The 24,922-nt window shown below is 43.7% G+C and overlaps 1 protein-coding gene across 1 annotated transcript in view; it reads right to left on the bottom strand.

Moving 5' to 3' along the window:
• Positions 1-24,922, bottom strand: part of LOC311107081 (golgin subfamily A member 4-like) — a 60,588-nt gene that overhangs the window by 19,912 nt on the left and 15,754 nt on the right. The window contains exons 10-21 of the mRNA XM_084149546.1: positions 24,721-24,908; positions 18,474-18,557; positions 17,296-17,443; positions 17,032-17,210; positions 15,051-15,149; positions 12,560-12,949; positions 8,293-12,281; positions 7,977-8,098; positions 7,127-7,257; positions 4,986-5,075; positions 2,454-2,543; positions 1,249-1,324 (exon numbers count right to left, since the gene is read on the bottom strand). Coding sequence (XP_084005672.1) covers positions 1,249-1,324; positions 2,454-2,543; positions 4,986-5,075; positions 7,127-7,257; positions 7,977-8,098; positions 8,293-12,281; positions 12,560-12,949; positions 15,051-15,149; positions 17,032-17,210; positions 17,296-17,443; positions 18,474-18,557; positions 24,721-24,908 — 5,586 coding nt within the window. The remainder of the gene's footprint in view (positions 1-1,248; positions 1,325-2,453; positions 2,544-4,985; positions 5,076-7,126; positions 7,258-7,976; positions 8,099-8,292; positions 12,282-12,559; positions 12,950-15,050; positions 15,150-17,031; positions 17,211-17,295; positions 17,444-18,473; positions 18,558-24,720; positions 24,909-24,922) is intronic.

The following is a 24,922-nucleotide window of genomic DNA, read 5'->3' as shown; positions in this document are numbered from 1 at the left end:
GTTCATCTGTACAAACAACAGTACGCAAGTATAAACACCATGGGACCACGCAGCCGTCATACCGCTCAGGAAGGAGACGCGTTCTGTCTCCTAGAGATGAACGTACTTTGGTGCGAAAAGTGCAAATCAATGCCAGAACAGCAGCAAAGGACCATGAGAAGATGCTGGAGGAAACAGGTACAAAAGTATCTATATCCACAGTAAAACAAGTCGACATAACCTGAAAGGCTACTCAGCAAGGAAGAAGCCACTGCTCCAAAACCGCCATAAAAAATACAGACTACGGTTTGCAACTCCACATGGGGACAAAGATCGTACTTTTTGGAGAAATGTCCTCTGATCTGATGAAACCAAAATATAACTGTTTGGCCATAATGACCATCGATATGTTTGGAGGAAAAGGGGGGGGGGGGGGGGGGGTCTTGCAAGCCGAAGAACACCATCCCAACTGTGAAGCACGGGGGTGGCAGCATCATGCTGTGGGGGTGCTTTGCTGCAAGAGGGACTGGTGCACTTCACAAAATAGATGGCATCATGAGGAAGGAAAATTATGTGGATATATTGAAGCAACATCTCAAGACATCAGTCAGGAAGTTAAAGCTTTGTCGCAAATGGGTCTTCCAAATGGACAATGACCCCAAGCATACTTCCAAAGTTGTGGCAAAATGGCTTAAGGACAACAAAGTCAAGGTATTGGAGTGGCCATCACAAAGCCCTGACCTCAATCCTATAGAAAATGTGTGGGCAGAACTGAAAAAGCGTGTGCGAGCAAGGAGGCCTACAAACCTGACTCAGTTACACCAGCTCTGTCAGGAGGAATGGGCCAAAATTCACCCAATTTATTGTGGGAAGCTTGTGGAAGGCTACCCGAAACATTTGACTCAAGATAAACAATTTAAAGGCAATGCTACCAAATACTAATTGGTGTATGTAAACTTCTGACACACTGGGAATGTGATGAAAGAAATAAAAGCTGAAATAAATAATTATCTCTACTATTATTCTGACGTTTCACATTCTTAAAATAAAGTGGTGATCCTAACTGACCTAAAACAGGGAATCTTTACTAGGATTAAATGTCAGGAATTGTGAAAAACAGAGTTTAAATGTATTTGGCTAAGGTGTATGTGAACTTCCGACTTCAACTGTATAGATGTTAACGTTACCTTTGAATGTGTGTTTATATTTAAAGTAGTATAGGTCTTTAATATAGATGTTAATATAGATTAATATAGATGTGTACATTACCTTTGAACGTGGTCCCCAGATGAGTCACCACTGAGTTCTTGTGGACTAATCGCATCTTGTCCTCCAGCGAGTGGATCTAGGAGAGAGAGTACAGTACAAAAACATGACTCCTCCAGCGAGTGGATCTAGGAGAGAGAGAGTACAGTACAAAAACATGACTCCTCCAGCGAGTGGATCTAGGAGAGAGAGTACAGTACAAAAACATGACTCCTCCAGCGAGTGGATCTAGGAGAGAGAGAGTACAGTACAAAAACATGACTCCTCCAGCGAGTGGATCTAGGAGAGAGAGAGTACAGTACAAAAACATGACTCCTCCAGCGAGTGGATCTAGGAGAGAGAGAGTACAGTACAAAAACATGACTCCTCCAGCGAGTGGATCTAGGAGAGAGAGAGTACAGTACAAAAACATGACTCCTCCAGCGAGTGGATCTAGGAGAGAGAGAGTACAGTACAAAGGATTTAAAATGCAATAAATCAATAAAAAGGCATTCCTTTTCTGGTAACACTAAGTCTGCAGGTGTAAAGTATTATAGATGCTTATAACAACTTCTGATGTGCTATACATACAGGTTTAGTAAAGTGTTACCATTTTATTCAAGTGGTTCTGTTCTTTTAAAATCAGCTGTACTGAACAGTCTGTGGGAGATGAATACTGGCCTGCTATGGTCATCCAGGGGTTAGGGAGAGAGACTGATCTGTCGACAACATGTGTGAGAGAAACAGTGTGTGTGTGTGTGTGTGTGTGTGTGTATGTATATGAGAGACACAGTGGGAAGGAGCAGGGTAATTGCTTCTAAGGTTACAGCAAGAGTAAACAATGTTCTATGCAATTAACTTAATCCAGAAAGAGAGACCAGCAGTCATTAAGGATGGCCGGAGGGTGAAAGAGTTCTGGGAAGGATGAGAGGAATACAGTGGTGTGGAATGAGGGATGTACTGTACTGTGAAGAAAGAGAAAGAGAGCGAGAGAGTAAGAGAGTGAGAGACAGACCATGGCCAACTGATGCCCTTCTCCCACTACTGAACCAAGCTGTACTGGGCTGACCTGATAACACCACCACTACTGAACCAAGCTGTACTGGGCTGACCTGATAACACCACCACAATTGCTGGAACCACAATGGAAAGGTCAATGTGAAAAGAACACTTCCAAGCCAGCAGAGTACGGTTCGGGTTGGTACTGTGAACCACCCCTTGACACTCACCCTGTCGACAAAGTGCTGTTCCTTCAGCCTGGCCTCACTCAGCTGGGTGGTCTTCTCAGCTAGCTGGGCTTGCAGCTCCTCCACACCCATCTGAAACAACACAATCATCAATAACAGACATGAGTAACAAATCAATACAGACATTAAAGTCTAGTTTGAGACGTTCCTCCTAAATGAATGGGGAAATGGTTTTTGAATGGTTTCAGAGCTCCCTTGAAAAGATATTCCAATCTCAATGGGATTCACCTGGACAATGGATAAATAAAATAAATGTGACTTGACTAGGAGAATCATGTGAGTGACCTATTTCCCAGGAGACAGAGAGACTGACCTGACATCTACATTAGTGGCCTGTGAGGACCTGAATAGGGGTAGTCCTTTCTGAGTAGAACCCCACACAATATGCAACAAGGTGAAAGAGAAAAGAGCTGCACTTCATTGTGTGTGAGTATGAGGGTGTGTCCTGTGTGTGTGGTGTGTGTAGGTGTGAAGTGTGTAGGTGTGTGTGTGTGATGTGTGTAGGTGTGTGTAGGTGTGCGTGCAAAGTCTAATGTCTTTGCGTAGTGAACCAATATCTCTGAGGGGGTTAATTGGGAACAAGGATGGAAGAGGTGTGTACCAGACCTGGGGTCAGATAATATTTGATTGAACATTCACATATTTTATCTGGGCTTAATGGAGCTTGCCTGGTGCAATGGAACCGATAGAACAGTCACCAAACAACATCTGGCACTCCAGGCAGGCTGAAGAAAATCCTTAAAGTATTGGAAAGATTTTGAATAGTAATTGAACCCAGGTATGGATGGAGGATGGAAGAGGAGGTGTACTGCCTCTTTAAACCTCCTGTAGTCTGAGAGATCCTCACAGCATCCAGCGAGCTCTGGAGACCAGCCACCTCACTCAAAGAACCCTGACCACAGCATAGTATGTAAGCAACATGCTTTGACAATTACCTTGAACGGAACTCAAGTCTAAAGTGGGGGTCTGTTGTTAACACACCCAAACACACACAGACAGGGACACACACAGACGGGCACACACACAGACGGGCACACACAGACAGGGACACACCCAGACAGGGACACACCCAGACAGGGACACACACAGACAGGGACACACACAGACAGGGACACACACAGACAGGGACACACACAGACAGGGACACACACAGACAGGGACACACACAGACAGGGACACACACAGACAGGGACACACACAGACAGGGACACACACAGACAGGGACACACACAGACAGGGACACACAGACGGGCACACACAGACAGGGACACACCCAGACAGGGACACACCCAGACAGGGACACACCCAGACAGGGACACACACAGACAGGGACACACACAGACAGGGACACACACAGACAGGGACACACACAGACAGGGACACACACAGACAGGGACACACACAGACAGGGACACACACAGACAGGGACACACACAGACAGGGACACACACAGACAGGGACACACACAGACAGAGACACACACAGACAGGCACACACACAGACAGGCACACACACAGACAGGGACACACACAGACAGAGACACACACAGACAGAGACACACACAGACAGGGACACACACAGACAGGGACACACACAGACAGGCACACACAGACAGGGACACACAGACAGGGACACACAGACAGGGACACACACATGTTTTACTCCACAACAAAGCAGAAGATAAGTGAAACTAACTCTTCATCTCTGTTAGAACTTTAACTTATAAAGGACCAGAGGGTAGGCCTACATCGACTGGGTTTGGCTTGACTTTCCACACTGAACCGGTAAATCTTTCTTCCATCAAACACATGGGTGTTTCAAATACAGGCCCACAGAGGGGTTGGGTCAACACAGTTGCAGTTGTTTCGGAGGTGTGTGTGTGTCCTTTGTGTGGGGGGCGAGCAGGAAACTGTATTACTGTATTGCTTCAACAGAATCCCATTGTAAATGTCATCCATCCAATCCAAGCCTCCCAAAAGGCACAGGCTCTAGTAAAAATGTGTAGTCTATATAGGGAAAATGGTGCCATTTGGGACACCTACTATTTGTTTCCACTATCTGATCAGTCAGTGCCTACGTCCCAAATAGCACCCTGTTCCCTATATAGTGCACTACTTTTGGACAGAGATATATGGGCCCTGGTCAAAGGTAGTGCACTAAATAGGGAATAGGGTGTCATTTGGGACAGACTGTCAGTGGGAAAATACCACAGATATGGCAACCTCTTTTGACATCCTGTGTGCGGGGGTAAATTAAATAGTCTGTGGAAACCGGTTAACCTGCAGCGATGGGGGGGGCGGCGGAAGCCTCAAAGTTAAGATAGGCGGGCCATTAACCGGAGGGTTGCCGGTTTGAATTCCAGGGCTGACTGGGGGAAATCTGGTAGGAGTGAGCCAAGCAACCAGTGGACGGTGGCAGTTAACCCCCAAACTGCTCTGCGGCTAATGCTACTGTATGTTGCTAGTTGTGCTGCTAGCTTCACCCTGTAAACATGTATGAACTGAGATACCGTACCTCTATACTGGCGCTGTGGGTCCTTGCCTGCAGGTCCTCCAGCTCTTTCTGTACCTGCCACACTCTGTCCCCCATCTCCTCCTCTCGACTCTGACGGGAAGAACAGGACAACCACAGCTAGTCACAGTGTTCCATCTCTTATAAAATACCCCAAAAGACGTTTCCAAAAACGTATTCCTTTGTTCTTCTTCTTATCAATATTTTGTCCAAAGTCCTTTGTCTGCACATTTTATTTGTTGTATTTACATTTATTTTGTCAGCAGTGTGGATCCGTTTAGTCTGATATCACAGTATTGTCAGTCAGTGTTACTCTACTTCAGCCTCCCTACTTTAATTATGTCTGGTGATGAGTGGGAGAAGACAGCTTTTACTGTAGTTTACTTAGCTGAGCAGAGCCGATTATCCCTCTAGTCATTTAGTCTAGTTTAAAATGCAAATCATTTAACAGGCTGTCAGAAGGCAGGCACACACACACAGAGAGAGTAACTTAGTCTAGTAGTCTAATGTAAATTGTTAAGCAGATGCTACAGTCAGAAGGTATCTGTCATTTAGTAAAGCTCTCTAGAGACCTGTGTTCATTTCAACAACAATAACTATGACGAAAAACACTCAACCTATTTTTCCTGATGAAAACTATTAGGTAAACTATAAGGGAAAAAACTATAACTATTACAAATTACTTTTAGTAGACGGAAATGTGACGAGCTGAGAATTCCACGTGAGACTAAGAGCTGAGAATTCCACGTGAGACTAAGAGCTGAGAATTCCACGTGAGACTAATGGACTTTTAATTTGACATTAAGCTCATTTTCATCTGTTTTGTCCAATCAGAAGCATGCATGCAGAATATTTCATGCAATTCTCTCACTGGCAGAATTGATATCTTTCAGTTGCGCGGTCTGACTGAGCTGATCTGCCCAGCTCCCCCAAACGGTCTCTTCATCATTCGTCAATCTTTGGAACTGATATGAAGCCAGGACACTGGACTTGTAACTAACCTCAACTAGAAACCATGTTTACTATCTCTTCATTTCATGTAGGCTATTTTTGCTTTGATTACTGTACATCAGAAGCTCAATTTTCCCATGTGCGCTGTTATTCATTAAATCTGTGTTGCCACTCTCGTGCCGCGGGCCGCAAATGCGAGTTGCGGTTGCTTTTTACCAATGGGAAAAACAAATGCTATTTGTTGAATATTAGGAGTACAGTAATAGATTTTTATAAAGCTCCAATTCTCCCCTTTTAAAGGAAACCACTGTTATTCACCCCCTGGACGTTATGATGGGGAGAAAACCAGAGCTGTAAATTGTTTAACCTGTAGCCAAGGCTTTATAGCCTTTATGGTTAATTATGGCTGGCATTGGTAATAATTTCAATGTTGCCAGCTTTACGAGGGGATAGTAGGCATAGCTGGACAAGGCTATCTAAATGGGCACATGATGGAAGTTAGAGGAAGCCTAAATATTCATTATTTATTCTGGAAAAAAAGTATCCCTATATGTGACTAAAATGGCTGTGACTAAAACTAGACTAAAATTGTCCAGAGTTTTAGTCGACTGATAATAACTAAAACTAATGAAGGATGACATTACTAAAATGTGACTAAGACTAAAAAGTATTTTTAAGACTAAAACTATATCTAAAATAGCTGCCAACATGAAGACTGCTAGAGACTGACAGGAGGGAGGTGGTTCCATGTCAGTAGTAGTTTCATGATGATGGGTGGAGCACATGTACTTTTCCTTTAAAGCTCAAAGCTGAAAAAATATGTCAGGAACTGATAGGAGTTTCCGTATGATAGTGTGGACTAGTGTTTTCACGATACCAGTATCACGATACTATGAGAATCGTGGTATGAAAACAAAACACGAAGCGGACACATGTTTCTGAGTCCTAATGTTGGTCCTGTAACCCCTACTTGTAATCTACTTTCTAAAAGCAAACTAGTCAGTCTGTGTATACTGATGAATGTCAATAATCTACTCTTATACTTTAAGTTGCAGTCTATGTAGCTACACAGTAATAGCTGTAGTAATAATGTTGTAGTTACATATAATATAATATATATATATATATATATATATATATATATATAACCACATAGTGACATTCATGTGTTATTCATTTATACAGTACTGTACCTGGAGGACCTGCTCATATCGTTGGACCGTTCTGTTTAAGTCATCATCTTTCTGGGCGATCACCTTCTGCAGCTGATTGGTCTCCTCCCGATGGCTGTCCATAAGCTCCACCTCCACGCTCTGGCCCTTCCCTGGTTGGAGGAGAAGAGAGGAGGAGTGCTGATATAGGATCAGTTTGGCCTTTTAGATCATACTGAATATGATGAAATCGACAGGAGGGACCTGATGCGCAATCAGATTTAATACACCTACTCTGAGGCGGCTTTTGAATACGGGCCCAGAAACTAAGCACGAAGTAGACCTTGAAGTTCACATATTCCAAACCAGTCACTCACTTCCGCTTTGGAATGCGGTGTGAATGACTGGACTACAGTCAAAACATATGGTGATTCATTCAGAAAGAGACCGTTTCTTAATTCAATGATTTTCAACCTCTGTTTCACCCGTATTGTTCTGTCTGAATAGTCACTCATATTTCTAATTCATTTCATTTTATTTAGAAAAAACTTCAAATGAGTCCTACAAAGGACACCAACACCAATTACACTTTCATTTACGTGGATTTTACTCAATTCCACACATTCATGACAAATGATCAAACATTTAAGAATTTGTATTGGTGAAGTTTGAGAGTATTGTCAGACTATAAACTAACAATTTAAACCGTTTGTCACACAAAACAAATGCAAATAATTTTTTATGTGGATATTCATTTTTAAGTGTTTTGGCCAGTGACAGTCTCAATGGTAATAGTGGAATAACTAGCTAGAAGCACAAACCAAAACACTTGTTGAGGTGCTGACTAACAGAAAGTGAACTGTAGAAAAAGAAAGCTCGGAATCCCACTCACCAATGGTCTCCTTCACTGCAGCACTCAGCTCCTGTTCTTTCAAAGCCATCTGTGTGTTGAACTCCCTCATCAGCTGCTTCAGGGACGAGTTGTGCTTCATCTCCAGATCTTCGACCTCAAGCCTGTTCAATGGGGAGAATAACTTTAAATACAGTATGGATGGAGAGAAAACACAGAGGAAGTACCACAAAGACAGAATGTGAAAGTAAGAACAGGAAATATAGAAAGGGCTTATAAACTATTGTATTTGTTTGTTTGATTGATTGATTGATTGTTTGATTGACAGCACTAAGGCTGAACATTAGGTCAAACTTACTTGAGCTTCTTCTCATTCTCTTGGGTCAATTCTTTCTTCACATACTCCAGGTCCTGCTGGTGTTCCCTCCTCAGGGAACGCAGGTCTTTCTGTAGCTTCTGTTTCTCTTGCACCGCCTCTGCCAGCTTATTCTGCAAGGACGACAGAGATTCAGCATCCCCATCTTCCTGCGTCAGAGGGTGGTTGTCCCAATCTTTGCCTGCTGTGAGACTCTTGGTTTGCTCTGCAGTGCAATGCTCCACTGCATTCTGACCCTGTGTTTCTAAGCTAACCAATTCTGTCTTTTGCTGTTCGATCAGTTCAGTCTTCTCAAGCAGATCTTCCTTGAGGCGGCTGATTTCAGCCAGAAGGTTTACTTTCTCCTCCTCCACTTCCTTGAGCTTAATCTCAACCTCCTCAAGCCTTGAGAGGGTCTCATCTGCTTTGGTCTCCTCCTGGTTCGAAACATCTCTCTGATGCGACAATAGCTTTCCCTCGTACATGTTCTTCAAACTCTCCAAAGAGCTCTCTTTCGCAAGTCTCTCGTCATTCCGTAGCTGCTCAATATGTTTTTCTTGTTCTTCCTTCCACTTGGCTAGGGCTTCCTCCTGGTTCAAAATGTATTTCTGAAGAGATGATAGCTTTTCCTCATACATGTCCTTCAAACTCTGTAAAGAGCTCTCTTTTTCCAGTCTCTCATCACTATGTACTTGCTCAATGTGTTTCTCCTGTTCTTCCTTCATCTTGGCCATGGCTTCCTCTAGGGATTTTCCTTTCTCTTCCAGGGTTTCCACCCGCTGCTTTTTTGTCGCTTCGTCCGCCTTAGCCTCTTCCAACTGTGTCCGAAGGGCTTTGACAGTCTTTTCCTTCTCCTCGAGTTGTGAGGTCAACTGTTTCCGAATCTGGCTGATTTTCTGCTCAGCTTTCTTCTTCAGCTCAGCCACTTTCCTAGCATTGTCTTTTGACAACTTCTCTTCAGCCGCCTTCAGACTCTCCTCTTTAGTCTTCGTCTTGTCAAAGGCTTCCCTCTGCCGCTCCAGCTCTTGTTTCAAAGTTTGTCTCTCTCTCTCCAAGGACTGCAGTTTCTCCTCTGTTGCCTGGACTAGATTTCCATTCTGGATTCTGAACTGCTCCTGAGTCTGTTGTAGACGCTCTGTGAGCTCTCGTTTCTCACGCTCCTTGATACTGTGCTGCTCCTTCAGGTCAGCAGTTAGCTGCTCGCTCTCCTTTGTCTTAAGGACCAAATGCTCCTTCAGCTCAATGAGTTGGCTGTTGCAGCTCTCCACCTCCAAAGTAAGGGAACTGACTTTCTGCTCCTTTTCACTCAAGGCTTGGTCCATCTCAGACTTGCTGATGGACTGATTGTCGATGCTGGCCATCAGCCTCTGTAAGGCCTCGTCCTTCTCAGAGATCTGTTTCTCCATATCCTCAAACCTGGTCTGCAGAGACTTGACAGTATTGTGGTTCTGAGAGAACTTGGACTCTGCGTTCCTCTTGAACTCAGTGAGGTTGTTCTTGAGGGTGTCAGCCTGCTCCACTGCATATTTCTTCTCTTTCTCTAGTCTGTCAATGGTCTCCTCCATTTGGCATACGAGCCTCTCTCTCTCCTCCTTGTGCTGCTGATCAAGCAGTGATATGGCTTCATCCTTCCCTGTTAGGCTACCTGCTAACTGGGTCTTCAAATCGTTTATGACACTCTCCAAGTTGCTGATATACACCACATTTGTTTTGACATTCTCTGAGATGGTTCGGTTTTCCTCACTGAGCTGTTCGATGCAAATGACCTTTTCTGAGAGAGCTTGAGAGTGATTTTCAGCCTCCCTCTGTAGAGACTCCCTCTCAGCAGTTAAGGCTTTGATATCATCTTGGTGTACATTTAGTTGAACAGTCATCTGCTCTAGCGAGCTGCATAGGTTATTCTTCTCCTCTGTCCTCTGCTGGAGTTGCTCCTCCAAAGTGCGTATCCTGTCAACCTTGGTAAGGATAATGTTTTTAAGATGTGCTACCTTCTTCTGATTACCCAGAACCCTGTCTTTCAGCTCTCTCACTCTGCTCTCGACTCGTTCAGATAGCTCCTTCGTACCATCTTCGATGCTGGCCTCAATGTCCCGGCAGTAACGCATTAATTCATTGCTGATCCCAGCAAACTGCTTCTGCAGTTCTTTTTCTTTGACATCTAGTTGAAGAGAATGTTGTTCAAGTCTCCTCTGAACTGCCTCCCCTTCCTTACCCTTAGAAGCCTCAAGAGCTTGAAGCTGCTTCTCAGTGTCTACAAACTTCTCAGACAGAGCCTTGAGCTTCTCTCTTGCCTTATTCTCAGTCTTGTTCAGCTGATCCTGGAAGGAGTTCCTCTCATTCAGAGCAGTGTTTAGATTCCTCTCGACCGCCTCCATTTTCTCTTTGAAAATTGCCTCAGCTTGAGATAAACTCTCCATCTTGACTGCGGCTTCCTTCAGTTCAGCTTGCAGTTTCTGCACAGTGGTCTGTCTCATCACCAACTCTTCCTTCAAGTCCTTCACTTCCTGCACGACTTGCTCTTTTTCTTCCATGGTGGTTCCAAGCTGCTGGTTGACCGCCTCCACTTCCTGCATCTTCTCCTGTAGTATTTGTGTGTATTTCTCCTGCATTTCCTCTTCCTGTTGTCCCATCTTTTCCTGCCAATAACACTCAAGCTTTTTCTTCTCTTGCTTATGGACTTCACGCATCTTCTCTAGTTCTTCCTTGTGATTGGACTCAAGCTGGTACATAGCACTGCTCAGGCCTTCTGAACTTGTCTGAGACGGCAGGATTTTTACTTTAAGTTTCTGTTCTTTCTGCTGTAGCTCTGACTCCTTCTTCGCCAGTTCCTTTTTCAAAGATTCCTCTTGCTCCTGAAGCTTCTTCTTAAATTTATCCTGCATCTCTTTGGTCTTCGTTTTAAATTTATCCATCTTCGTCTCCTGTGATTTCCACTTGGCCTCCATATCTTTCTTAATGTTTTCCACCTTCTTCTCATGAGCAGCCTTCTGGTCCTCCAGGTGTTTCTTTAGTCGTTTTTCTTCCTCTTGCTTAGTGTTCAGTTGGTCAGCGTAAGATGTATCCTGTTCAGAGAGCTCCTTCTTAGCCTGCTGCAACTGCTTCTCTAGTGTTTCAAGCTCTTGTACCTTTTGTTGAAGAGAGTTCTCTTTCTGCTGGCAGTCACTTTGAGTTGTTTCAAGTTTTTGCGCAAAATCTTTCAACTGACTCCTGCACTCTGAGAGTTCATCTCTAATCTTACGGAGTTGGGCGTTAGATTTCTCAAGGCCCTTATTTTCTGATTGGGCCTGCTTTAAACTCTTTCTAAGCTCCTCCAATTCTTTAACTTTCATGTTCCTGTCTTGAAGAACTGTCTCGGACTCTTCTTTCAGGCTCTTCTCACAGACAAGGTGAGCCTCAAGATCCTTCTCTTTCTCCTTCAGCACCATCGTCAACTTGTTGAGTTCCTCTTTTAGCATCTTCTCCATTCCTCCCAGGGACTGCTCGTGCTGCAGCTTGATCTCCTCGATATCCATACTGTGCTTGGTCAGCAACTCCTGTAGCCTCTGCTCCAACTCCTGCCTGGCTGACCCACCAGCGTTTTCAACTGCATCCAGTCTCTCCTCGAGAACCTGTTTGATCCTCAACACCTCCTGGAGCTCAAAGGAAAGTGCTTCCAGCTGAGTCTGTTTCACATTCTGCTTCTCCATCATCTTCTGGTTAATGTCCTCTAGATGGGCTTGGAACTGGACCTCTTTCTCCTTCAAGATGATCTCCACTTCAGCTCTGTGTTTTGCCCTGAGCTCCTCCATAGCAGCATTGTGTTGGGATAAGGCCTCCTGATGCAACTCTACCTTGTGCTTCTCCAGCTCCTCACGGTGCTTCTCCTCTATTGCAGTCACCTCCTCCTTGTGTTTCCTCCTTAGCTCCTCCATCTGAGTGGAGCGATCATCTGTTGATGGAACTGATCCAGGTTGGGAGTATTTTTCCAGAGAGCTCTCAAGTTCCAGTATTCTCTGTAATGAGATGTGCAGTATTTATTGTATGTTTGCCATAGACTCAACCAACAATGTAAATATTGTAGATACAGTAGAGTATATAATTTGCTGTAGAATCAACAAATATTATTTTTGGAGATAGAGTAGCTAAAACGCCAAAATATTTGAATTATGAATATCAATAATGCATTAGTCTTAATGTATTCATTACCCATTTTCCTGGATCTTCAACCTAATGGCGCATCATATTTCTCTCCAACATGGACGAGAACCAAACGTTCAACAGGAGGACTTACAGTTCTGGCGGTCTCCAGCTCCAGCCGTATCTCATTGGTCTCTGACTCGGTCTCTATGGCAGCCTTCTGCAGCTCTGAGTCTTCCAGGGCCAGAGCAGACTGCTGCTCCTTCTCCTTGGCAGCCTTCTGCAGCTCTGAGTCTTCCAGGGCCAAAGCAGACTGCTGCTCCTTCTCATTGGCAGCCTTCTGCAGCTCTGAGTCTTCCAGGGCCAGAGCAGACTGCTGCTCCTTCTCCTTGGCAGCCTTCTGCAGCTCTGAGTCTTCCAGGGCCAGAGCAGACTGCTGCTCCTTCTCCTTGGCAGCCTTCTGCAGCTCTGAGTCTTTCAGGGCCAAAGCAGACTGCTGCTCCTTCTCCTTGGCAGCCTGGGCCAGCTCCTCTTTGCACTGCTCCTACACCAAACACACACAATTCAAGTTTCAAGTTTATTTTCCATATGTAATAAATACATTGGAAATCTTACTCAGAGCTCTCACAATAAAACAGCACTAGAAACAACAAGTAGAAATATGCACAAACTACATATATCCAGGGTTCTAGACTGTTTCCACTGGTGCTACTAACTTTTTCAGTTGTTGGCACCAGCACATGATTTGGTCACACCAATCGGCTGCGTGCTGATAATGACATGATCCAACCAATTATACAATCAATTTGACTTAGCTTTTTACTAATCTAACTACATAACAACACAATGGTAATATAATAATAATAATCTCTATTGATAAACTGGGTAAATCAAGATGTAGCCTAGGCCTTTCACAATACAGGTGAATGCATGGGGTTACAGATGGAAAACAAACACTGTTTCCCTTCCATTTGGGACATATTTTATTGTACTGATCAATAACATTTGAATAAAAGAAGCATTCTCTTTTCATAAAAGTGCACGCCGTCTCTAAGACCCAATGACTTCATTCACACACAGTGAGAAAGAGAAGAGATGTGAGGCCAGGGAGACGAAGTGAATGAATCAAGTTTCTTGGAATAACTATGGTTTTTGGTGACAATCAGCTTTGAAATCAGCATATTATGCATTATGGGTAGTGCTAGGGAAGTGAATTGATGTTAGCTTCAGCTGAAAGCTACCGGTATCTTCTTGCAGTGTTCTAGCCTGTAATGGACATTGTTTTGTATCTTCTTGCAGTGTTCTAGCCTGTAATGGACATTGTTTTGCGAACAGTTAAAACAGGGCTGGAACGATACCAGTATCGTAATATTTTTCACATGCCAAAAATGAAAACAAGATGGCAAAAATTAAGAAAATTAAGAAAGAAAAAAAACTCTTTGGTCCTTTAAAAACCTGCTGTATGTAAAATATTGTGTGCTTTAGCTTGGAAAGTAAATGAATGTGACTCTGGATGACAACATAATGATTGTTTCCAACATTAGGGCTGTTTTCCTAAAGAAGCTAAATCCTCTTCGGGTTTGGTTTCCTTGCCATGATAGTAACGAGTATCGCGATACTGGTATCGTTCCTGCCCTAGTAATTAACAGTTGCAAAATGTCTACATACCGTGTTGCATTATTCAAGTGGGGAGGTAACATGATGCAGACCAGACTCCCAGTGAGTGGGGAGCTAACATGATGCAGACCAGACTCCCAGTGAGTGGGGAGCTAACATGATGCAGACCAGACTCCCAGTGAGTGGGGAGCTAACATGATGCAGACCAGACTCCCAGTGAGTGGGGAGCTAACATGATGCAGACCAGACTCCCAGTGAGTGGGGAGCTAACATGATGCAGACCAGACTCCCAGTGAGTGGGGAGCTAACATGATGCAGACCAGACTCCCAGTGAGTGGGGAGCTAACATGATGCAGACCAGACTCCCAGTGAGTGGGGAGCTAACATGATGCAGACCAGACTCCCAGTGAGTGGGGAGCTAACATGATGCAGACCAGACTCCCAGTGAGTGGGGAGCTAACATGATGCAGACCAGACTCCCAGTGAGTGGGGAGCTAACATGATGCAGACCAGACTCCCAGTGAGTGGGGAGCTAACATGATGCAGACCAGACTCCCAGTGAGTGGGGAGCTAACATGATGCAGACCAGACTCCCAGTGAGTGCAGTGGTTCTTCAGGACAGGCTAGAGCTAGTAGTGAGTAAGTGGAGCAGGCTCTGAGCTCTCGTGCTATAAGGACTGTGGCTGCGCTGACAGACAGACGTGATCCTCTCTCAAAGACTGAAGTACCAAAAGTAACTACAATTTGAGTACCGAACCATTTTTCATGTTCTAGTATTGAAAAAGTACAGAGGTTTAAGTATACCATGCAACACTAAACTAACGTGACCAGCTAAATCATTCTCACTGGTACCCTAGTGACTGATAAATAAAACAGGCGTGGCACTGCCAAGTCAAAAGGGTCGCAAATACAGGGTCTCCAACTCCTGATATAAACGTACAGCTCAAACACTTTGGTCAATACTATAACAGAGTTTGTTTTGCAGTATATGTGACAACTTGAAAGTGGAGAGGGCGATATGAACTTACCACGGCCTGGTTGATTCGAGCGTTGAGCTCCTGTTCTTTACTGGCCAGTGCTTCACTATGTAGCTTGTCCATCTCTGACATCTTCTGCTCTGAGGATTTCTACAACACACAAAGTAGCACAATAGTATTTCTTCATATGACAGCAATGGAGGAGTCATAGAGCATCGCGCTAGCAACATCAAAGGCCATGGGTCCCCAAAAACACTCCCAAAGGGATCCTCTGAATATCATGCTGATATGTAGTAGTAAATCAGATCATCATTTGTTTGTAAAAATGTTGCTAAAGTGTTTGTGCTGAAGAGATTATATGCCTTCATGCCTTAGGAACGCATTCGTTTACATAGCTAAAGAGTTGAAAACAGGTATTATACTGATCTGCTTTGAATTGCTAGCCTGGGTGCCACTTGGCCCATGCTAACTCTACAGGGAAACACTAGTCTTTGTTTGAGTACCGGCTAGGGAAATTTAACTTTACCTGGAGAATATCCAGAATGTATGAGAATGTTAATGTCCTTGTCAAATATGTGTTAGGTTATTCTTGATTAACGGCTACCGCAATGTGTATGAATCATATTGTTATCCACAGAGGTGAATCTTTTCAACCTAAATGTGCTGTGATGCATGATGATACGTACAGTGGGACTACTAAGAACATGGCAATCTGTATCCTGATACCTGACAAAAAGCCAGAGGAATGAGAAAATCTGGGGAAATAATTGTTCTTCCACAATGAAGTTTAGGAGCAGAGTTGATTCAGGAAAAGTTGGTGTTGGAGAGGGAGTTACAAAAGCATCTCAACATGGAAACTAAAATGCTTTGTGCACACTACGGTAATTAAGATACTTCTCAAGTCCAAATAGTAAAAACGTAGCTGTCTGTGGTTTCCGTAGTCTAAGTCTTGAAGGTGAAATGGAGTGTAACAGAATAACATTTCATGTAACAGGATAACATCTCATGAAAACAGGATAACATCTCATGTAAACAAGATAACATCTCATGTAAACAAGATAACATCTCATGTAACAGGATAATATTTCATGTAACAGGATAACATCTCATGTAACAGGATAACAACAATTGGGCTGGAAGGGTAAACTCAAAATGTTTGCACCGGAGCTGTAAATTGTTGAAAAAGAGGCAAACCTTTAATAATAATCAAAATGGAAATAAACTAGTTAATAGGGAATAGGCAAAAAGAAACAAATTGGTGCGATACAATTTAAGCAGAGGTTGTTTTTATTGTTTGATTACAATATAACTCACTGACTAATGGCTTTCCTCTGTTCTAAAGAGCTCTTGGTTAATATACTGTAACTCACTGACTAATGGCTTTCCTCTGTTCTAAAGAGCTCTTGGTTAATATACTGTAACTCAGTGACTAATGGCTTTCCTCTGTTCTAAAGAGCTCTTGGTTAATATACTGTAACTCACTGACTAATGGCTTTCCTCTGTTCTAAAGAGCTCTTGGTTAATATACTGTAACTCACTGACTAATGGCTTTCCTCTGTTCTAAAGAGCTCTTGGTTAATATACTGTAACTCAGTGACTAATGGCTTTCCTCTGTTCTAAAGAGCCCTTGGTTAATATACTGTAACTCACTGACTAATGGCTTTCCTCCGTTCTAAAGAGCTCTTGGTTAATATACTGTAACTCACTGACTAATGGCTTTCCTCCGTTCTAAAGAGCTCTTGGTTAATATACTGTAACTCACTGACTAATGGCTTTCCTCCGTTCTAAAGAGCTCTTGGTTAATATACTGTAACTCACTGACTAATGGCTTTCCTCCGTTCTAAAGAGCTCTTGGTCAGGGTTGTGGTCAATTCCATTTAAATTCGCTTCAATGCTTTCAATTAGGACATTAGATAACTTTGTGAATTGACCCCAACCCTGCTCTTGGTACTGGGTGAGTAGTGATCGTTTACTCCATAAGTACTGAAGGAGTATTTCATTAGTATTTAGATGTACAGTAGATGTGCCTCACCTTCATGATGGTGACCACCTCCTGCTTGACCCTGGTGAGCTCCTGCTGCAGACTCCTCCTCTCCTCCTCCCCGGCCCTCTCCACCTCCTTCACCTGCTCCTGCAGCTGGAGCTGCAGCAGCCTCCGCGCCTCCTCAGCCCTCTGGGCCACGGCCAGAGCCTTCTCCAGCTCCTCAAACGCTGGAGGAAGGTGCAAACACACATCCTCAGTTAGATACTGTACATTCACACTGTTCTAGAGGAAGAGGAGAGGAGATCCACTGACCAGCTTTCTCAGACTTCTCCTTCTGCTCCTGCAGTTCTTTTCTCTGGGCGGCGGCCATCTTGCTTCTGGAGCGGAGCTGGGCGATCTCCTCCTCCTTCATCTCCAGAGTTTCATGCATCTGACGCTTCGTCTCTGCAATCACCATGACCTGAAAGTAGAACCAGGATTGGATTGAATTGGACTTTTGGGTTAAAATAATACATGCTGTATATCAACCAGATGTGATCTCAGAGGATAGCACATTCATGAAAACACTTATTTCCAAAGTGAAAGCATTCATGTGAAGCATTCAATCAGTTATAATCTGTTATGATTGTGTACTTCCATTCAGACAGGTTTCATCTCTAAACAAGACAAGGAAACAGACAGGGCACATTTGTGAGACTTCTGTTATTTTTTGGGATGTGTGTCAAACTCTCTCCTTTCATTGTTGGCATGAATTTATCTAAATAATTTAAGACGTCTGCCAGTAATCCACAAAGCCCAGGCCCCTAAATTGTTTCTGACTGTTACGCTGCGCCTCTAACTCTAACCCACATTCCTCAGTGACCTCACGAGCGACTGTCTCTACTCCCGCAGAGCTGGGGGTCAAACACACACCTCTCCTGCAGAGCTAGAGGTTAAGGGTCAAGCGTAACAAACGTGGATGGAGTGTCTCTGACGTCTCCGCGCTCAGTGGCAGAGCACAAACATGTCTATATTTCACGGATTCACACTAAACATCACTGCAGGAGTGAGGAGGACATTTTAGGGGCACTCAAAGTCAGGACCAGAACAGTGGAGGCTGGTAGAGGAAGGGAGAAATCGGAGGATGGGGTGATTGTAATGGCTGGAAATAAATTAATGGAAAGGTATCAAACACATGGTTTCCATGTGTTGTTATAACATTCCATTACAATGAGCCTGTCCTTTGATTTAAAGTGTCACCAGCCTCCACTGACTCAGAAGCTTAAAAACAACTTAAATCAAGATATATGACCAACCTTAAAAAGGGACAGTTCACTTTTATTGAAGTTTTAGCTTATTTATGACTTACATATGCTGTTGTTTCATTCAAACAGTTTTTTTAAGTTCGTTAGCTGGCTTAGCAATATCCAGAATCTCCTGGCTAGCATTTTCAACACCCTAGGACTAGGTAAGTCGATCTATCCCTTTAAGAACCCCTCTTCTTCAGTCACCTTGTCCTGCTCCAGCTGTTGAATGAGGTTCTCAGCACCATGCAGCTGGGTGATGAGCTTGGTCTTCTCTGTGGTGTGCAGCTCCTGTAGACGAACAAACAGAGATCCATCAACAATGGGTTCATGTGCTCTAACAGTATCAAAGCAACCGTGAAGTCACTGAGGACAGAGACGGAAGGAGAGAGCTGTTAATAAATGGGAAATGGGGAGAAAAACGATGGGAAGCGCTACAGCATAGATTGAAGGTGCTCTTTGGGTAAGGATTAATGGACCATCTTTAACAGTTAAACATTTATTCATCTGGAAGTTATCAAAGAAACAGGAGAACCACTGTAGTTAGGGAACAGGAGAACCACTGTAGTTAAGGAACAGGAGAACCACCGTAGTTAAGGAACAGGAGAACCACCGTAGTTAAGGTCAGGGCACTGTAGTGAATAACACTGCCCTGAATTTAGACAACCAACTACCCCTCATAACCTTTAAGCAGGGGTACAAACATCAGATCAGATTTCAGACAAATGAATGAACCCTTTCTTACAACATATTGTTTAAATCATCAGGACCTTGCGCAGGTTATTGCACAGGTTGTCCTCGTAAGAGGTCACGAACCTCAAGGCTCTTTCCTGGTAGCCTGGTCCAATTTGTGTTTGTGTTGTATAGCCAACTCCTATGGTCGTTGGCTATACTGCACGAACAGCTCTGGGACCAGGCTACTTTCCTGGTTAGATAAAGGTTAAATAAAATCAATGAAGGACCAAGATACTGTAGGTTCCAAAATGTTTGCGCATGGCAGGCAGAAAAAGAGCTCTTCGGATGCCAATGCAGCACCACACCACTCTCAAAGTTGCTCCCTAGTCTGCCTTCACCACCCATGAGGCCCGGCCACCACAGCCACAAGGTGGTCGTCAACAAAGGCTGCATACGAGGCCAACTAAACCAACACACAGACCTAAATTACAGCCCGGGTTGGTTTAGCAGCAGTTGGCTGTAGCTCTCTATGACACTACTGTGACAACATACGGTTGGTTGGTTTAGCAGCAGTGGGCTGTAGCTCTCTATGACACTACTGTGATAACATACGGTTGGTTTAGCAGCAGTGGGCTGTAGCTCTCTATGACACTACTGTGACAACATACGGTTGGTTGGTTTAGCAGCAGTGGGCTGTAGCTCTCTATGACACTACTGTGACAACATACGGTTGGTTGGTTTAGCAGCAGTGGGCTGTAGCTCTCTATGACACTACTGTGACAACATACGGTTGGTTGGTTTAGCAGCAGTGGGCTGTAGCTCTCTATGACACTACTGTGATAACATACGGTTGGTTTAGCAGCAGTGGGCTGTAGCTCTCTATGACACTACTGTGACAACATACGGTTGGTTTAGCAGCAGTGGGCTGTAGCTCTCTATGACACTACTGTGACAACATACGGTTGGTTGGTTTAGCAGCAGTGGGCTGTAGCTCTCTATGACACTACTGTGACAACATACGGTTGGTTGGTTTAGCAGCAGTGGGCTGTAGCTCTCTATGACACTACTGTGACAACATACGGTTGGTTTAGCAGCAGTTGGCTGCAGCTCTTTATGACACTAATGTGACAACATACGGTTGGTTTAGCAGCAGTGGGCTGTAGCTCTCTATGACAACATATGGTTGGTTTAGCAGCAGTGGGCTGTAGCTCTCTATGACACTACTGTGACAACATACAGTTGGTTGGTTTAGCAGCAGTTGGCTGCAGCTCTCTATGACACTACTGTGACAACATACGGTTGGTTTAGCAGCAGTGGGCTGTAGCTCTCTATGACACTACTGTGAGAACATACGGTTGGTTGGTTTAGCAGCAGTTGGCTGTAGCTCTCTATGACACTAATGTGACAACATACGGTTGGTTTAGCAGCAGTGGGCTGTAGCTCTCTATGACACTACTGTGACAACATACGGTTGGTTTAGCAGCAGTGGGCTGTAGCTCTCTATGACACTAATGTGACAACATACGGTTGATTTAGCAGCAGTTGGCTGTAGCTCTCTATGACACTAATGTGACAACATACGGTTGGTTTAGCAGCAGTGGGCTGTAGCTCTCTATGACACTACTGTGACAACATACGGTTGGTTTAGCAGCAGTGGGCTGTAGCTCTCTATGACACTAATGTGACAACATACGGTTGGTTTAGCAGCAGTTGGCTGTAGCTCTCCATGACACTAATGTGACAACATACGGTTGGTTGGTTTAGCAGCAGTGGGCTGTAGCTCTCTATGACACTACTGTGACAACATACGGTTGGTTTAGCAGCAGTGGGCTGTAGCTCTCCATGACACTAATGTGACAACATACAATAAGACAAATAGGAAATACCAGATCCCGAAGGTCAACGGGTGGCCTGGGAGATAGCTTCTGTGTGTGTAGGCCCCTCCATGCTGGTTAGGAGAGCTGAGTGCCTGTTAACCTCTGGCTCTTTCTGTCACAGGAACGGCCCTGTTCCCAGACACTGGCCAGGTTCAACACACACACACGTATGCATCCTGTAACTCCCAGGGCTCTACGCTGACATTTTTAACAAGATGCTCCCAAGTTGAAAAATGTAGGAGCACACAAATACATTTAGGAACACAATGAAAAATATTAGCGCTATTAATTATATTATTAGCGGTAGTAATGATATTATTGGCAGTATAAAATTACAATATTAGCGGTATTAATGATAATATTAATTAATTATCATGTTAGTGGTCTCAATGATTAGAATTACCAGAAATGACTAAATACAGGTTTTAGGAGCACCAGAACATTTTATTTTCTCTACAACAATCATTACAACAATTATTATATGGGTGATTTTTTTGTAGGTGGACTGGTCCTCCCAAATTAAAAATTCCAGGTTGCACAGCAAAATATTTAGGAGCATATGGTTGCACTGTAGAGCCCCGACTCCATCCAAACACACAGCCCTGTAGAGCCCCGACTCCATCCAAACACACAGCCCTGTAGAGCCCCGACTCCGTCCAAACACACAGCCCTGTAGAGCCCCGACTCCATCCAAACACACAGCCCTGTAGAGCCCCGACTCCATCCAAACACACAGCCCTGTAGAGCCCCGACTCCATCCAAACACACAGCCCTGTAGAGCCCCGACTCCATCCAAACACACAGCACTGTAGAGCCCCGACTCCATCCAAACACACAGCCCTGTAGAGCCCCGACTCCATCCAAACACACAGCCCTGTACCATGAACACACACAGTGCCTTCAGAAAGTATTCACACCCATTGACTCTTTCCACATTTTGTTGTGTTACAGCCTGAATTTTAAATGGATCACATTTAGATATTTTGGTCACTGGCCTACACACAATACCCCATAATGTCAAAGTGGAATGATGTTTTTAAAATTGTTTACAAATTTATTTAAAATGATAAGCTGAAATGTCTTGAGTCAATAAGTATTCAACCCCTTTGTTATGGCAAGCCTAAATAAGTTCAGGAGTAAAAATGTGCTTAAGTCACATAAGTTGCATGGAATCACTGTGTGCAATAGTGTTTAACATGATTTTTGAATGACTACCTCATCTCTGTACACTACACATCCAATTATCTGTAAGGTCCCTCAGTCGAGCAGTGCATTTCAAACACAGATTCAACCACAAAGGCCAGGGAGGTTTTCCAGTGCCCCGCAAAGAAAGGCACCTATTGGTTGATGGGTAAAAATAAAAAAAAGCAGACATTGAATATCCCTTTGAGCATGGTGAAGTTATTAATTACACTTTGGATGGTGTATCAATACACCCAGTCACTACAAAGATAAAGGCGTCCTTTCTAACTCAGTTGCCGGAGAGGAAGGAAACCGCTCAGGGATTTCACCATAAGGCCAATGGTGACTTTAAAACAGCTCCAGAGTTTAATGGCTGTGATAGGAGAAAACTGAGGATGGATCATCAACATTGTAGTTACTCCACGATACTAACAGAGGGAACAGAAGGAAGCCTGTACAGAATAAACATGTTTTCCAAAACATGCATCCTGTTTAAAACAAGGCAATGAAGTAATACTGCCAAAAAATTGGGCAAAGCAATTAACTTTTTGTCCAGAAGACAAAGCGTTATATTTGGGGCAAATCCAACACAACACAATACATTACATCACAGGGTTCTGGTCGAAAAGTAGTGCACTATGTAGGGAAAAGGATGCAGTTTGGGATGCACTCTCTGTCCTAGAGATAGAGTGTGTGTGTGTACAGCATGCGTTCATATGTCAGAGATTTATAGTGATACCACAGATCATCACTAAACCATGAAGACTCCTTTGGGTGATGTATAACAGTGCAAAAGTTTTAGAACACCTACTCATTCAAGGGTTTTTCTTTATTTTTACTATTTTCTACATTGTAGAATAATAGTGAAGACATCAAAACTATGAACTAACACATACGGAATCATGTTGTAAACAAAAAAGTGTTAATTCAAAATATATTTTATATTTGAGATTCTTCAAATAGCCACCCTTTGCCTTGATGACAGCTTTGCACACTCTTGGCATTCTCTCAACCAGATTCACCAGGAATGCTTTTACAACAGTCTTGAAGGAGTTCCCACATATGCTGAGCACTTGTTGGCTGCTTTTCCTTCACTCTGCGGTCCGACTCATCCTAAACCATCTCAATTTGGTTGAGGTCGGGGGATTGTGGAGGCCAGGTCATCTGATACAGCACTCCATCACTCTCCTTCTTGGTAAAATAGCCCCTACACAGCATGGAGGTGTGTTGGGTCATTGTCCTGTTAAAAAACAAATTATATAGTCCCACTAAGCCCAAACCAGATGGGATGGCGTATCGCTGCAGAATGCTGTGGTAGCCATGCTGGTTAAGTGTGCCTTGAATTCTAAATAGATCACAGATAGTGTCACCAGCAAAGCACCCCCACACCATAACACCTCCTCCTCCATGCTTTACGGTGGGAAATACACATGTGGAGATCATCCGTTCACCCACACCATGTCTCACAAAGACAACGGTTGGAACCAAAAATCTCAAATTTGGACTCCAGACCAAAGGACACATTTCCACTGGGCTAATGTCCATTGCTCGTGTTTCTTGGCCCAAGCAAGTCTCTTCTTATTATTGGTGTCCTTTAGTAGTGGTTTCTTCGCAACAATTCGACCATGAAGGCCTGATTCACATAGTCTCCTCTGAACAATTGATGTTGAGATGTGTCTGTTACTTTAACTCTGTGAAGCATTTATACGGGCTGCAATTTCTAAGGCTGGTAACTCTAATGAACTTATCCTCTGCAGCAGAGGTAACTCTGGGTCTTCCATTCCTGTGGCGGTCCTCATGAGAGCCAGTTTCATCATAGCGCTTGATGGTTTTTGTGACTGCACTTGAAGAAACTTTCAAAGTTCTTGAAATGTTCCGTATTGACGGTCCTTTATGTCTTAAAGTAATGATGGACTGTCGTTTCTCTTTGCTTATTTGAGCTGTTCTTGCCATATTATGGACTTGGTCTTTTACCAAATAGGGCTATATTCTGTATACCCCCCCCCCACCCCCTCCCCCACCTTGTCACAACACAACTGATTGGCTCAAACGCATTAAGGAAAGAAATTCCACAAATTAACACCTGTTAATTAAAATTCATTCCTGGTGACTACTTCATGAAGCTGGTTGAGAGAATGCCAAGAGTGTGCAAAGTTGTCATCAAGGCAAAGGGTGGCTATTTGAAGAATCTCAAATATATTTTGATTTGTTTAACACTTTTTTGGTTACTACATGATTCCATATGTGTTATTTCATAGTTTTGATGTCTTCACTATTATTCTACACTGTAGAAAACAGTCAAAATAAAGAAAAACCCTTGAATGAGTAGGTGTTCTAAAACTTTTGACTGGTAGTGTACATGGTGTTACCCTTCAGACCATACAACAATGTTCTGTTGGATTCTGTGTTTGACTCAGTAGACCGTCTCATCTTCAGCCATAACTACAGCGCTCTAAAGTACAGACGGACATTTCTGTGGTGGCTATATGTAAAATGGTCGTCTAAAATTGGGTGAAGCTTAGACTATCTTTCCAGAAAAGGTTTATCAGAAGTTGGATGTGATGGTTAAACCAAATGGCTAACTGTAATGACTGGAATGCAATAATGCTAATTTATGATCATACAACTTTTATTTTCATGTTCCATTTCATGAAGTACTATCACAGTACATCCTCTCCATTTCTCCCTCCACCAGCTTCCACTGACATTGGTTAACACACCTTGGTTTTCTCCAGGTCCTGCAGTCTCTCCTGCAGCTGCTCCTGCAGAGTGTTGTTGTCGCTGGTAAGCTGGGCGTTGCGCTCCTTGTGTGTCCTCAGCAGCTCCTTACACTTCTGGAGCAGATTCTCCTGGCGTGTCACCTTCTGAAACACCTCCATGATTGTAGATGGGTCAGCGCTGCCCTCTGCTGTTTAGAAGAGG

The sequence above is a fragment of the Coregonus lavaretus genome (assembly GCF_964263955.1).
Source record: "Coregonus lavaretus genome assembly, chromosome: 1".
Classification (NCBI taxonomy): Eukaryota; Metazoa; Chordata; class Actinopteri; order Salmoniformes; family Salmonidae; genus Coregonus; species Coregonus lavaretus.
Note: the sequence above shows the minus strand (reverse complement) of the source record. Positions and strands in the feature narration are given on the sequence as shown.